At 54.8% G+C, this 15,103-nt stretch overlaps 1 protein-coding gene across 1 annotated transcript; it reads right to left on the bottom strand.

Moving 5' to 3' along the window:
* Positions 1-5,603: 5,603 nt before the first annotated feature.
* On the bottom strand, positions 5,604-13,120 carry CRYBB2 (crystallin beta B2). Its single transcript, XM_030292355.1, has 5 exons — positions 13,067-13,120; positions 10,008-10,126; positions 8,658-8,790; positions 7,329-7,471; positions 5,604-5,772 (listed from the first exon to the last, which is right to left on the bottom strand). The coding sequence occupies exons 1-5, from the start codon at positions 13,118-13,120 to the stop codon at positions 5,604-5,606; spliced, it is 618 nt and encodes a 205-aa protein (XP_030148215.1).
* Positions 13,121-15,103: the final 1,983 nt, after the last annotated feature.

Genomic DNA, 15,103 nt, shown 5'->3' with positions numbered 1-15,103 from the left:
TCCCGCAAAGCCCAGGTTAAAAACCTTCTCCCAGGAGTCCTCCCTGACCCCTCCTCACGATAGCACAGCCTCCTCTTAGCCCTTGTCACACGTGTTCATTTACTGAGTCCCTGGTGTGCGGCTGGAACTGCCCCCAAATACTTCACACATGGCATCTCATTGAATCCTCACTACAGCCCTATGAGCGGGCGCTAGTATTTCCCCCATCTCAGGGGAAACTGAGGCCGAGACATACTCTAAGGCTACTCTAAGCCTTATGTCTGAGCGGCAGGACGAAGTTTCGCTAGTCGCTTCCAGTGACAGTGGGTGAGACAGTGATTTGGAAGCACCTTCTCACGCAAAGAATCGGTGCTGAGTTTGTTTCCCCTTCCAGCAAGCTTTGGGGAAGAGAGCTGCAGAAGGAAACTGGGCAGTAAGGCCTGCCGCTGCTCTATCAAGGTCCCGGTAAGACCTCGCTCTCTGGAGCCTTGGTTTCCCCTCTGTCCCGGGACAGTCTCTGAGGCCCCGCCTACCTCTGGCAGCCGGTGTGACTGACGGGGCTTGGCTCCAATCAGGGCCCGAACAGCGAACCACCGGGCGAGGAGCCCTGAGGATGACGCTCTGCTGACGCCTGGTGGCTGGTTGCGGGAGTGCGCCTGGAGGGCCTCCCTGCGGAGATCTGAGCGAAGGTGGGTCTAGCTATGCATGGAGGTGTTGGGGGCGGGGAGAGGGACCCACAGAGCACAGTCCTTAGTTGACAGAGACAGAAGGAGGGAGGCAGATGAAGGGGAGGGATAGGAAAGGAAGGAGATAGAAATAAACAGAGAGACGGAGAGAGATCAAGAAGGAGGCAGAGATACCAGCAAAGATAAAGATGAGTCCTGAGAGAGACAGAAGGAGGTAGAAAGAGATAAAGAGAGAGAGGCAGGGGAACACAAAGAAAAATAAGAGCAAAATAGAGACACAATCGCAGCAATGTGGGGGAAGAGTGACCGCACCGGCCATCTTGCCCAGCCTTGTTCTTTCACTGGGGAGGATGATCACGGGCTGAGAAAGTGTCTCACGCATGGTCATGTGGATCCCAGCTACCTGCTCAGCCTTGCCAAAGCCCATTCTTAATGTCTTCTTGGCCACCGTAATAGATCTCATCCCATGCATTTACCTTCCTCTCGTTGACGGGTGGGGCCTTTGTCTTCTCCCTTCAGCCTGGGTCCACGTATGAGACCCCCCCCCCCTTCCAATAGAGTATGGAGGAAGTGATGCCGTGTGACTTCTGAGGCTAAGTTGTACAAATGCCATGAAGCTTCCAGCTTTCTCTCGGAATACTTGCTCCGGAATCCAGCTACCTGCTGGGGGGTGGGGGGGGGTGGGGGTGGGAAACAAGGCAGCTGTATGGAGTGTCCACTTATGGGAGGTGTCTGCCCTGAGAGTCATAGCTGAGGCCCAGCCAACAGCCAGCACCAGTGCCCAGCCGTGGGACTCACCCCCACCCTTTGAGCCATCCGAGATGACTCCATTTGGAGCAGAGATGAGCTGTTCCCACTGGGTCCTGCCCAAATTACACAGGTGCGCAAAACAAATGATTGTGGGAGTTTTACCGCTAAGTTTAGGTCGGTTGGCACGTAGGAACAGACGAACGGAAACCCTTTTGGTGCCACCTACCACACACATTATCATCATCACCATCACCAACATCGTCCAATCTTTCAGGACTTTCTGCTAGCCAACCTCCAATGTTCCCACACCCTGAAGTGCCCACTGTACCCAGAACACTGGAACACACCATGCTGTTTCTTGCAACCCTGACTTCACCTACTCTGTTCCCTCTGCCACAATTGTTCTCCCCAAGATTCACCTGCAAAATGCTAACTCTTCTTTCAACCTCCCCACTTCTTTGGGAGGTCTAATGCCCCAGGAAGCGCCCCTGCCTTCTCTTGGTGTCCTTGGCCCTTTCTTCTTGCCATCACCGTTATTAGTGTCCTAGGGATGCCATCACAAAGTACCCCAAACAGAGTGGTTTAAACAACAGAAATTTATTCTCCACGGTTCTTTATGCTGGCAGTCCAAGGTCAAGTGTCAGCAGCGTTGGCTCCCCCTGGAGGCATGGGAGGGAGGCTCCGTTCCATGCTTCTCTCTTAGATTCTGGTGGTTTCCAGGTGGTCTGGATGTGGCTTGGCTTCTGCAGCATCACCCCAATTTCTGCCTGCATCTCCACACGGTGTTCTCCATGTATGCACGTGTGTGTTTCTGGCGTCGAATCTCCCCCTTTTCATAAGGACACCCGTTGTATTGGATTAAGGATCCGCCCTATCCACTATGACCTCATTTAAATGACCTCATCTAAATCTTTTCTTTTCAATATATGAAATTTATTGTCAAATTGGTTTCCATACAACACCCAGTACTCATCCCAAAAGGTGCCCTCTTCAATACCCATCACCCACTCCCCCCTCCCTCCCACCCCCCATCAGCCCTCAGTTTGTTCTCATTTTTTAAGAGTCTCTTATGCTTTGGCTCTCTCTCCCACTCTAACCTCTCTTTTTTTTTTTTTCTTCCCCTCCCCCATGGGTTTCTGTTTAGTTTCTCAGGATCCACATAAGAGTGAAAACATATGGTATCTGTCTTTCTCTGTATGGCTTATTTCACTTAGCATAACACTCTCCACTTCCATCCATGTTGCTACAAAAGCAGCAGATTTTGTACAGCTACAAAACAGATTTCATTCTTTCTCATTGCCCCATAGTACTCCATTGTGTATATAAACCATGACCTTATCTAAATCTAACTACTTACATCTGTAATGGCCATATTTCCAAATAAGGTCACATCCTGAGATCCTGAGGGGTTAGGACATCAACACGTGAATTTTGGGGGGGGGGGGCAATTCAACCCATATTAATCCCTGTGGTTTTATTGCCTGACTATTACAATCTCTCCAGAGTGGGAGCTTCCTGAGAGCAAGGGTTCTGTCTTACTTACCTTGTATCCCCTACACTGCCCAGTTCCAGGAAGAAAATAGGCACTCAAGAAAATGGGTTGACTGAAGAATGAATGAGCAAATGGAAACTAGTAACATTAGCTGAACACTGATTAGTTCCCACCTCCAGGGGAACTCATTAGCTCACTCAACAAGGTTTTCTATGTTTCCAGATTTTAGGGGATGATTTTACGTGGAGGCATACAAGGGCAAGAATATCTAAAATATTTCTGAAACAGGCGCCTGGGTGGCTCGGCTGAGCATCCAACTTCGGCTCAGGTCATGATCTCGTGTGTGAGTTCGAGCCCCACATCAGGCTCTGTGCTGACGGCTCAGAACCTGCAGCCTGCTTCAGATTCGGTGTCTCCCTCTCTATGCCCCTCCCCTGCTCACATGCACACGCTCTCTCTCTCTCTCTCTCTCTCAAAAATAAATAACATTAAAAAAATTTTTAATATTTCTGAATAAGAAGAATGGTCCGAGATGTATGACTACAAAGCAGTAGTTACTGACACAATGTGGTCAAACTACAGGAACATACAAATTGACTAAAGGAAGAGAAAAGAGACCCCATTGGGGCACTTGGGTGGTTCAGTTGGTTGAGTGTCCAACTCTTGATTTGGGCTCAGTTCATGATCTCATTGTTCGTGGGATCAAGCCCTGAGTCAGCACAGAACCTGCTTGAGATTCTCTCTTTCCTCTCTCTCTGTCTGTCTCTCTCCCTCCCTCCCTCCACACCTTCTCAAAGAAAGAAAGAAAGAAAGAGAAAACAAGGAAAAGAAAGAAAGAAAAGGAAAAGGAAGGAAGAAAGAAAAAGAAGGAAAGAAAACAAGGAAAAGAAGGAAAGAAAACAAGGGAAAGAAAGAAGGAAAGAAAGAAAACAAGGAAAAGAAAGAAGGAAAGAAAGAAAGAAAACAAGGAAAAGAAAGAAAGGGAGAAAGAAGGAAAGAAAGAAAGAAAAGAAGGGAGAGAAAGGAAGAAGGAAGACAGAGAAAGAAAGAAAGCAAGGAAAAGGAAGGAAGGAAGGAAGGAAGAAAGAAAAGAAGGGAAAGAAAGGAAAGAAGAAAGAGAGAGAGAGAAAGAAAGAAAAGAAGGAAAAGGAAGGAAGGAAGGAAGGAAGGAAGGGAGAAAGAAAGAAGACAAGGAAAAGGAAGAAAAGAAAGAAAGAAAAAAGAAAGAAAGAAAGAAAGGGGAGGTCCCATCAATAGACTCCATACACACATGCCAATCAAATATGTGACAAGGTAGTATTTGCTCCACTGTGGGGAAAATGGACTTCTTAACAAAAATGATTCCAGGACAAAAGGGAGATCCAGAAAGAAATGAGATCCCTACCACACGCCATACACAAAAATCGGCTCCAGAAGGATCGAGAACTTCCATGTGAAAAGCACAACTTGAACACTTTTAGGAAAAAAAAATATATCTTGGGAAATATATTTGTGACCTGGGGTGAGAAAGAATTTCTTAAAGAAAACGTAGAATGTACAAACCGTAAAGGAACAGACGGATGTTGTGCTACATCAAAATTTAAAACCACTTACGTCGAAAGAGACCAAATAGGGGCGCCTGGGGCTCAGTCGGTTAAGTTTCCGACGTCGGCTCAGGTCATGATCTCGCGGTCTGTGAGTTCGAGCCCCGTGTCGGGCTCTGTGCTCACAGTCAGAGCCTGGAGCCTGTTTCAGATTCTGTGTCTCCCTCTCTCTGCCCCTCCCCTGCTCGTGCTCTGTCTCTCTCTCTCTCTCAAAAATATAAACACTAAAACAAAAGAGACCAAATACAAAGTGAAGAGAATCTGTGCCCTGGGAACAGACATTTGCACTGCAGGCAGCCAGCAAATGATCCCCGTTTATACAGAGAGGGCCTGGGTTAGCTCATTTCATCCTCACTGGACCCAGTGAGGGAGGCACTGTTTCTTCCCCCATTCTTTCCAGGTAGACACATGGAGGGGCTGAGAGGTAGAGTGACGTGTCTGAGCCCCCGTCACTGGCCGGGGCTCCAGAACAGCCGTTAGAATCCAGACCGAACCATCCAAATAGCGAACAGAGGGACAAATGAGCACACAAACGCACAAACAGGTAATTACGACCTCTCTCCGGGACCGGGAGGGATTGCTGGGTTGTGGGTCCCTCATCTGGCGGATGGAAGAAAAGGGCCAGGCTCAAGGGGGATAACACGCTAATGGGGAGATGGCCGGCAGTGGATGCACCTTTAAGACCTGGAGCCACCTTCACCTGCACCCCGACCTTGAGGGAACTCAGCAGCCACGTGGGAGGGAGCCAGGAGGTCAGCCGAGCCAGCCGCTCACGCGGCAAAGGTGGTGGCGAACCAGGCGAAGAAGCAGAGGTTCAGAGGGTTTGGACAACAGGCCCAAGACCACACAGCGAAGTAGCTGCAGAGTTGTGAGTCTCGGCGAAGGCTCTGCTGTCGTGCCCCAGCCCAGACATTTTCTGGTTCTCTCGGTCTCGGGGTCTCTCGCTCTCTCACGCACACAGGCACGCCCGCCCGCCCGCAGCACCCAGCTCCCGCTGGAGACGAAAGGCAATGCAACGCACAAATTGCAAGTCACACTTTATTCACTCGCCAGGGGGTGCGGGGGGATTCTGGGCAGCAGACCTAGCCCCTGGGAAGGAGCAACAGGGGGGCACTAGTTGGAGGGGTGGAAGGCGCCCCGTTGGTGCCACTGCATGTCGCGGATGCGGCGCACGGACTGCACCTGGGGGTGGGGAGCCCCAAAGTCACCGCTGTCCTTGTAGTCTCCCTTCTCCAGCAGGTACTGCAGCCCGCGGTAGCCAGGGTACTGGTAGCCGACCCACCTGCGGGGCGGAGGGGAAGCAGAGGAAGAGAGAGAGAAGGAGAGCAGCCTTAGGCCGTGAGGAAGGGTGGGTTTCCCGTTCATTTCACACTTCCTGATTGTCGAGCAGGAACGCCACCCTTCCGGCCTCCGGCCTCCGGCCTCTGCTTGCTTCCTTCTCTTGGTGGGGAGATCACTATCTCCTAAAGCAACTTTTGGCTGAAGGCCTGCTACTAGGGAAAGGTGACCTCAAGCCCACTTCAGCCTACAAGAACGCAGGTCTCTTAACTGTCTCTGTCCACCCTCATCCCAACCCCATGCCTGGCTGCAAGGCCAAACGAGAGAGGAGGCTAGGTCCCAGGGCCCCTCCATTATCCCTTCATCATTTGAAGTCAGCACCGTTTAGGGGGGATCCTCCACTCTTTTGAGCACCTAATGAAAGTTACAGTTTCTCCCCCTCCCCCCGCCCCACACACAAAATGTCACAAAGCCCTGGCCTACAAGGACCTGCCAGGCCAACCCTTACGTATACCTGCAGTTCTCCCTCGTGGTCTTGTGCACTATATCTCTGCGCACACATCACTTTAACCTTTGGAGAGTCCCTCCAACTCACCAGGCTCCTCCAACCCCAGGGCCTTTGCACATGCCCTTCTCTATCTGGAATGTCCTTCCTCTCTTCACACCGCACTTCCTACTCTTTCTTGGGATCTGAGCTCAACAGTCCCTTCCTCAAGGAAGGAGCCCAGATCTGTGTGGATTCTTAAATTGTTAACCGTTGACCCCAGCTAGACTGTTAGCTACACAAAGAAAAAGCCAGGTCTCTTGAAGCTGCTCCGACACACGGAGCACTTAACGCGACGCCTGGCACGTGGCAGGTCTCCAGCACTTGAGTAACGAGTGAACACACAAACGAAAAGGACTATGAACGCAGAGCCGTTGCACACTATTTTCGGAGGTTGACGAACCCCAGAAAAGCCAGTCGGTGTTGGGTCAAACCAGCTCTCTTGAGGGGGGAGGGGGTAGAAAAAGGTCTTGGCGTGTCTCACTTTCCAATGTCTGTGGTGTCAATACTCCCACCCCGGCTGGTTTCGAGCCACCGATGATTCAGCAACCAGCTCACAGATATTCTGAAACCTTCAGAGTCGGCTCTTGCAAGCTGGAACCAACCACCTGCAGCACCCCACTGCCTGTAGCCCCTCTGTGAACCCCCAGAGGGTTTAATTTTGCCGGCACGGGCTGGGCTTTCTCCCCCCGTAGCCCTGTTAAGACCGCGCAACTCATCCCGACCTCTCCTATACCCCCACCACCATTTACGGTCCTGCTCCTGGGGACTGAGGTTAAGGCCAAGCTTTCTCTCCCCCCCCCACCCCCCAGGTAGGGTATTGCCCAAGAGGCAGATCTGGAGGGGGTGGCAAGGGCTGAAAGCCACACGCAAGCTCGCGATCTCCACGCCCATTTTCCAGCGGGAAGACTGAGGTCGCGAGTGTGCAAGATCAGCAGGGTTCGGGGCAGAGCGGGACTCAGGACCCCGGGGTCTGGGCTCCCGGGCGGGGTGAGCAGGGCTGGGTCTGCACTCACGTGCCACTCTGCACGCGCACCGACGACACCTTCTCCTGGTAGCCGTGGGCGTGGAAGCTGGGCACATCATCGTCTATGATTTCCATCTTCTTCCCCGTGAAGTTGGGGTTTTCATAGAGGATGATCTTGTGCTCTTGGCTGTCCTGTTGACAGGGAGCAGGGAGAGTGAGCGCGGGCGGGGGAGCGAGGGAGGGCCTTCCGGCCCCATCCGCGTGCTGCGGTGTTGGGATTAGCACACTCCATCTACAGCCCTCTGCCCAGTACCCCTGCCACCCGAGTGCAATTGTAACTGCAGGTAAACAGCGGCCGTTTGTTGAGGTCCCACAGGCTATCTGCACGCGACACTCTGGAGTCGACACTTCAAGGCACATTCAATTCTGATAGGTCATGTTCCCCCCCTATAGCCTCAGCCTGCTTAAAAAAAAAAAAAAAAAAAAAAAAAAAAAAAAAAAAGACAGCCACAATCGACACATACAGGGACACAGGCTGGTGGTGCCCCGAAAAGGCACTTGACATGTTTTGGCTTTCCTTCGTCGCCACATCTCTTCCCATCTTCCTGTTCCTGTGACATTTTCCTTAGTCATCCCCTTTAATCCTTTAAATACTCTTATGCTCTCTGGCAGATGAGAAAACCCGGGGCTCAGAGAGGTAAAGCAGCTTGCCCAAGGTCACACAGCTGGGAGCACCAGAGCCAAGGTAGGAACCCGGGTCCATGGGATGCAATGCTCTCCTACCTTCCATCAAGCTCTGGGGGGAACTAGACTGTGCTGGGGAGGCTTGGGAGTGTAACTGAGCATTGCTGGGCCCGCTGTCCTCCCTAAGAGCTCACATTCTCGTAAAGAATCAGGTTCAGAAATGCACCAGAACGCCCCACCGGCACGAGTTACAAACAGGAGCTGAACTGCCTTTTCCTCCACACCAATCCCAGGATTTCTTTTCATGTTTACGATGGCTACTGTTTATTGCGCAATTGCTCTGTGATGCGTTCCCAACCCCGGAAAGCACCGTCTGTACAGAATAGAATGTGAGCGGCACCCCCGCCGGAGCATTTTGAGGTCTTGTGGATGGAGCCCCCTGGGGTTGTGCAATGTGGCAACTCTCAGGCTGGGCATGTGGGAATCTCAGGGCCGCAGAGTCAAATATCCCCATTTTACAGATGGGAAAACTGAGGCCCAGGGAGGCGAACGGCTTCTAGCAGGTCACACAGCCAGGAAGCGCACCCTGCGCATTAGAAGGGTCACGATGCTGGAGGCAAGGGCCCCCTCCTGGTCCCTAAAGCCCTGGCCACAAGCAGCAGAGAGAAGAAGCAGGAAGTGACGGGAGGCTCACCACTTTGATGGGCCTCAGGGAGCTGAGGGAGTCCGTCCTCCGACTGCTGGTCCATGAGTCCCAGCGGGGGTACTCGCCCTTCTCGAACACAAACTGCTCACCCTTGCAGTTGGCTTGTTCGTAGCCCACCCAGCTGCAGTGGAGACAGAGAGAGGGGAGGTCGAGCCACCCCAGGCTTCCTCTGGCAGGACCCTGGCTTAGTCTCTCGAGCCCCCTGGGTGGGGGGGGGGGGGTGGCTCACACTTGCCCAGCTCACCCATCAAAATCCAGACACCGCCAGTCCAAGAGCAGAATCACCTCAGCGATCCAGAACTTAATTTTGAACAGTAAACGGTCATTAATAAAAATACCAGAAGTTAGATTTTGAAAAAGACAGCAGGGGAGTGTAAAGTCCGTTTGAGAAATTCTTCCATCCAAAAGCGAAAAAAAAAAGGGGGGGGGGGCAACTGAGAATCAGATGCAGTGCTTAAATGGTCAAAACCTCCCTCGTCCAGGAAGACGCGCTCCTGGGGCGCACAGACGCCCAGAGCGTGTTGGATAAGGGCGACCGGGCAGGGCCATTCTCCTGGCAGACCCTGACTTGAGTAGCATTTGTTGAACTCTGCAGAATCCCCTGAGAACCCTGAGTTGGGGTGTGGGTCACGTAGGACCCCCAACCCCTCCAGAATCACTGACCTCTTGGGTCACCAGTGGCCACCCCCGATTCCTGAGGCTCTTGCAGAGAAGGAGTGGTCAAGGACCCACCGAGAGAGTCCCCTGCAGGCTGTGTTTAGCTCTGTGACCTGAGCAGGGCAGAATCAGATCCTACCAGCCCTCCTCTCCAGGGTCAGGGACCCAAGGCTGCCGGCCCCCAAGTGTGCCGGTGAATCTGCTGACATCCAGCGTGGCCAGAATTTGGGAAGGGCACGGTGAAAGCAGAGCTGGGACATCTAGCTTTAAACCGCCCAGGAGAGTGCAGATGCTCCGGGAGCCACAGACGGGCAGCTGTGCCCATGAGAGAGACTGTGTTTATCTCCCCACCTCGAGGAGGTGCCTGGCCTCCGTGTCAGGATTTGCCTATGAGTTCTTTTCCTTCCCCCTCAGCGTGGTTCCTCTTATCCTACGGAGGAGGAAGCCAAGGCTCAGAGAGGGAAGTTCTTGGTCCAAGGTCACACAGCCTGAAAGTGATCGAGCTGGGATTTGAATCCAGTTCTCTGTGACCCCAAAGCACAAACTCTCTCCATAGGCTGCCCCAAATTTCAGGGTCTAAGAGGACAGTGGGGGGAGGGCAGGTCCCCCCAGCTCCATATGCCTCACCCTGGCAGCTCCCACCGGGCGAGCCCCCCTCCCGCACCCCACCCAGGTACGTACGGTCCAGCCTGCACCAGGACGGAGCCTGCCTTCTCCACGCCGGTCTCCTTCAGGTTGGGGCAGGGCCCACTGAGCTCGTGCGAGTGGCCCTGGAAGTTCTCTTGCTCAAAGATGATGATCTGTGACAGGAGGAGAGGGTGGGACCCGTCACGATGCGGAGGACCGAAGCAGGGCATTGGGGGCGGGGAGGGGGCTCAGGGAGCCTGGAGGGATCCTGACGGGCTCCACTTTCGGGAGTCACAGACCCAACGCGAAAGCCAGACAGTCCTGGCACCTGCCAGCTGTGAGACCTTCCTGAGCCCCTATTTCACCTCGCTGAGCCTCGGCTGCCCCATCTGTAAAATGGGAAGTGACAGCGCCTACCTCACGGGGTTGCTGGAAGGGCTCAGAGAAGCACAACGGTGAGCTCGCAGTATCTGCTCTGTGTGGGGGGAGGCAGAACCCTGAGAACGAAGGGACAACCTGCGGATCCCAGGCGGGCAAGTGGCAGGGTGGAAACTGGAGTCCAAGTTTGTCTGGTGCCGTTTCCGTTAAGGGCAGCGCTTTGCGAGCCAACGTGCACACAAGGCACCTGGGACCTTGACAAAATGCGGTTTCCGGGGCAGCACGTCTTGGGGGTGAGGCCCCAGATTCTGCATCCCTAACGAGCTCCCAGGAGAGGAAGGGCTGTCTCCTGCTCCTGCTAGAGGCGGGCCGGCACCACCAACACACCTGACCCCGTTTGGCCCCTAAGACCCCGCATACCTGTGCCTTTTCTTTAAGCCCCCACGGGCTCTGCAGGTCTCCTCCCCCGGGACACTTCTTAGGGGGCCTTCCCTCCTTAAGGGGGCTCTCATCAGCCCAGGGAAGGGGGCCAGCAGGCTCCCCATGAGGGAGGCACAATCTCTGCAAGATGAAGGCGCCCCCCCCCCCACCCCACCACGGCCTCGCAGCTGCCACCTTGCACGATTCCGGAGCGCGTTTGCAGCCACACGTCCCCAGGGAGCGGCCCCCACCCCGCCCCGGGTGGAGAGGCGGGCTCAGGGCAGCGGGCTCCTGGGAAGGGCAGCTGCACAATCTACATGGTCAGCACTGGCTGTGTAAACACGTCCCTCTCTCCCAGGCCGGGGATTAGCGAGATAAAGGCAGGGCAGGGAGGCCCGGCGGGGCTCAGAGACAAATTCCATGGGCTCAGTTCAGCCTTTATGGTCACTGACTCGACCACGGAAGGGTCAGGAGACACGGACTCTGATGTCATCCCTGTTGCGTATCCAGCTGGGCAACCCCAGCAAGCAACTGGGTTGCTTTGCGCCTCAGCTGGCCCGTCTGTAAATGGGAGAGGCTGAGCACTCTGCAGGGTTACCGAGAAGAAACAGGAACAGGGACATTGGGAGCCAACGTATCATCACCCTGGCCTGGGAGACAAGGAGGAGGACCAGGGAGGTCAGCCTCTCCGTGTATTCGAACGGCCCCAGACGGCCCGGAAGCTCAGTATTGTCACCGTGACCGTTCTTGCTATGTATCCACACACGGATGCTGACATTTTACGCGATATCTAATCCTTTAAATGCGCGCTGTCCGGGGGCGCCGGGGTGGCTCACCGTCGGTGAAACGTTCGACTTCGGCTCACATCATGATCTCGCGGTTCATGAGTTCGAGCCCCGCATCGGGGATCCTGTCTCTGTCTCTGTCTCTCTCTCTCTCTGTCTCTCTCTCTTCCTGCCCCTCCCCTGCTCACGCACTCTCTCACTCAAAAATAAACATTATAAATAAATAAATAAATGTGTGCAGGCCAGTGCTGCAGCCATTCATTGGCCACCTAAGTCTGAGGGACGCACTCAGGCCGTCCCAATGAAGACGCACTGTCACAGAAGGTGACACATCAGATTTTGAAGGTTTAGGATAGTCAAGAAAGAGTGCCAAAGGGCTTTCTCATAATTTTTCTATTGATTATACGTTAGGGCCTATTGGGTTTAATAAAATAGAATACGCAAACTAATTTCCCTGGCTCCTTTGTACCTTCTTACCGTGGCTATGGGAAATGCTAAACGGCATGGGGACTCGATTTCTACGCCTGTGGGCCAGCGCAGCTCTAAACACCTTGCACAGGCCTTCGTGCTCCTCCTCAGACTCATGCAGCTCGGTCTCACCTCTGGGCCTTTGCGCTCGCTGTGTCCTCTGCCTGGAATGTTCTCCCTGACCCCCACCCCGACTCACGTGGCCGGTGACCCGGGTCTCCCCTCCCATGTCGCCTCCTCAGAGAGGCCTCCCTGACCGCCTCAGCTAACACCTCCTTTCCTCATTCATCCCGACTCTCTGAACTCAAGCTTCCCTGGCCGGAGAGGCCACATGTCAGACAAAAGGGCAGTGCCCGGGTGGACCCCTTGCCCAGGGTCCCTGAAGCAGGGGACCATGGGAGGGAGCCTGGCAGAGGCAGTCAGGGGAATGGTGGCTGGTAGAGGTTTGGGTGCAGACTGGGTATGATGAGTCCCCCCTCATTGGACCCTAGGAGGGCGAGAAGGATGAGGGGGCAAAGCAGGCAGTGATAGCTGGTCTTAGCTGGACACCGCAGGCCAGGCCAAGCTGGTGTCCTTTGCCTCTTCACACCCACCTTGCACCGTGATTCCGATTCTCCCCAATTTACAAAGGTGGGAACTGAGGCTCAGAGAGGTCAAGTGACTGGCCCGAGTCACACAGCAGGTCAGGAATCCCACCTCACCTTCAGTTCACAAGCCCCCTCTTGCACGGGACTGTGGGTCCGCCCCAGCTCTGGGGAGCCCCTGTGGTCAATGGGGTATGGGGTATGGGGTGAGGCAGAGAAACGTAAGTCTCCAGAGCTGGAAGCTGGTGTCAGGAATCCTGGCCGGCCGTGGGCTGGTGCAGGGGCAGGGGCGGGGGCGGAGGGGGGCGGAATCACTGCCCCCTTGTGCAAGTGGGGGAGACTGGAGCCCAGAGAGGGGCAGGGGCTCAGAGCGGGAGCTTCAGGAAGGAAGACACCCACTTGGACTTTACAGAAGGGAAACTGAGTCTGGAGGAGGAGTTCTGCGTGCCCCCCCCACCCTCCCCCGCATCGTACCCACCTTGGGGTTGAGGGGCTGTGGCTTGCCCGCTTGGGTCTGGTGGTCTGAGGCCATGGTGGGTGGTCCTGTGCAGGAAAGACCTGGAAGATATGTGGGAAGCGGCAGTGAGGACCTCTCTGGGTCCTCTGCTTTCTCCCCTGGGTGCCTCGGGGCCCCTCCACTCCGGCCCTCGAGCCTTCTGGTATCCCTGTCTCAGGATGTCCCAGAGCAGCAGGGCCCACAAGTGGCTGTCTGACTTCCCATCCTTAGCTTCATTTCTTGGTGCCCAGGACTGCTCCGGAGGGGAAATCGAGGTCTGCTAAGAAAGCGGTGATAAACTGGGGCTTCAAGTGGGGCCCCAGGTGGGTCCCAGTCATTCAGCTCCGGACAAAGGGAGCCACGCAGAATGCAGCCCCATCCATATTGTGCAGAAATTTCCCGATCAAAAGCAAAGTGCGGGCCACAAACCCCACTCACAAAGTCTCCGGTAACCCCAGGCCCTCACCCCGACTTCGTCCTCAAGACCCCCTCCCCCCGGGCACCCAGTACCCAGAATGCTCCTCTGCTGCTGACCTTCCCGCACTCCCCATGAGCGCCCATATCTGTGATGGACTCATGCTACGAGAAGGCGAGAAATGAGCATAATGGTAGAAACTCAGGCACTGTGATAGGCAGCAGCAGGGAAGATTTCTTCCCTGGTGAGAATGTCAGAAAACATTTTCCAGAACATCTGGAAAGTTGGCACTCTCATCCCCTTTCCCGCAGGAGGAGCAGTGACCCCAGCCTGCATGTTTCCAGTGAACAGGAGACACCTGAACTCCTTCTCCAGAGAAGACGCCCGGCTTCCAGAAGCCCCTTCCACACTCGAGCCCAGGCCAGGACGTCCCCCACAGAGAAGAACTGCAAATAAGCAGCTTGGGGGCCAAGCCCGCTCTGTTCTCCTAAGTAACCAGCCCTGTGCACCTGTCACACGGCCAGAGGCCCCGCCATGCAGCCCCCAGTCGTTGACCGCCTCGCACTAAAGGTTAAGCTCAATCAGGTCAACTCGGGTGCTGCCAATGTGGGCCTCAATTTCCTGTTCTGCAAAGTGGGGACAGTCATGGCGCCCGACGATATCTGTGAACAGGTTGTGACGACTTGACCCCTGGGCAGTGGGTCCGGGATACAGCTGATGTTCTGTAAATGGGAGCAGTTATGGCATCATGAGGGTCATTTCCACCAAGCTTTAGTGGCTTTGGAATCACCTGTCGCTGGACGCTCTCAGAGATCCCCAGCTGCTTCCTGGCCACTAAGCGCTCCCCAAGGCTGGACACGTAGCAGGTGCCCGGGAATGTCTGCGGATTTGGGGAGCACTGGCTCACCGCCTTCGAAACGATGCTGGGCCTTCGCTGGTTTGATTCCTTCCACTAACAAACCCTCAGATTCTCCCCCCCCCTCCAGTCACTAGCGACGCAAGGACGCTGATGGACTGGTTGACATTAATAGAGGAGCCTGTGTGCCAGGCACCGTGCCGGACCAGGCGCCTGTGTCACCTCTGACAAAGGAGGTTTGACGACCCCTCTCCCCATTTAACAGAAAAGAAGGCTGAGGCTTACAGCAGTGAAGTCTTTGCCCAAGGTCCCCTTGTCAGAAAGGGGGTGGCACCTGGATTGGAACCCAGGTCTCCCACACTTTCCAACAGGGGATAAGGATGAGAGAAAAAGGCAAGGCAAGCGAGAGAGGCATTCTTACCAGTGACGCCAGCCTCCGAGAGCTCCCGTGAAGCCTAGCCGGCGGGAGGTGGCATTTATACCTTCCCCAGGAGTGCCGGTGCCGAGACGGGTGATCGCTGCGTCCCCACAGAAAGCAGGATGAGAATGCTGGGTTAAGCCCACACCAAAGCCCGGGTCAGCAAATGCCCACAGACATTGTGTCTCTGCACAATAATGTCATTAGCTTTTGGATTCGGCCGCGCCAGGGTGGTCAGGCGGCTGGGCGAGGGGATGTCCACTTTGCATGCATCAGCCGTCCAGCTGCCAGGACCGGGGGCACGCCGGGTTCACCGGTGTGGTCAGTCGA

The sequence above is a fragment of the Lynx canadensis genome, chromosome D3 (assembly GCF_007474595.2).
Source record: "Lynx canadensis isolate LIC74 chromosome D3, mLynCan4.pri.v2, whole genome shotgun sequence".
Taxonomy (NCBI): domain Eukaryota; kingdom Metazoa; phylum Chordata; class Mammalia; order Carnivora; family Felidae; genus Lynx; species Lynx canadensis.
This window is presented reverse-complemented; position numbering and strand designations above follow the sequence as displayed.

Excerpts from the sequence above, each read along its gene's own strand:
- CRYBB2 (XM_030292355.1), bottom strand. The coding sequence starts at position 13,120 with ATGGCCTCAGACCACCAGACCCAAGCGGGCAAGCCACAGCCCCTCAAC. Across the intron at positions 7,472-8,657 it reads CCCTGAGGCCCATCAAAGTG|GACAGCCAAGAGCACAAGAT; the intron begins GTGAGCCTCCCG and ends CCCTGTCAACAG. Across the intron at positions 5,773-7,328 it reads GTGCGCGTGCAGAGTGGCAC|GTGGGTCGGCTACCAGTACC; the intron begins GTGAGTGCAGAC and ends TCCGCCCCGCAG.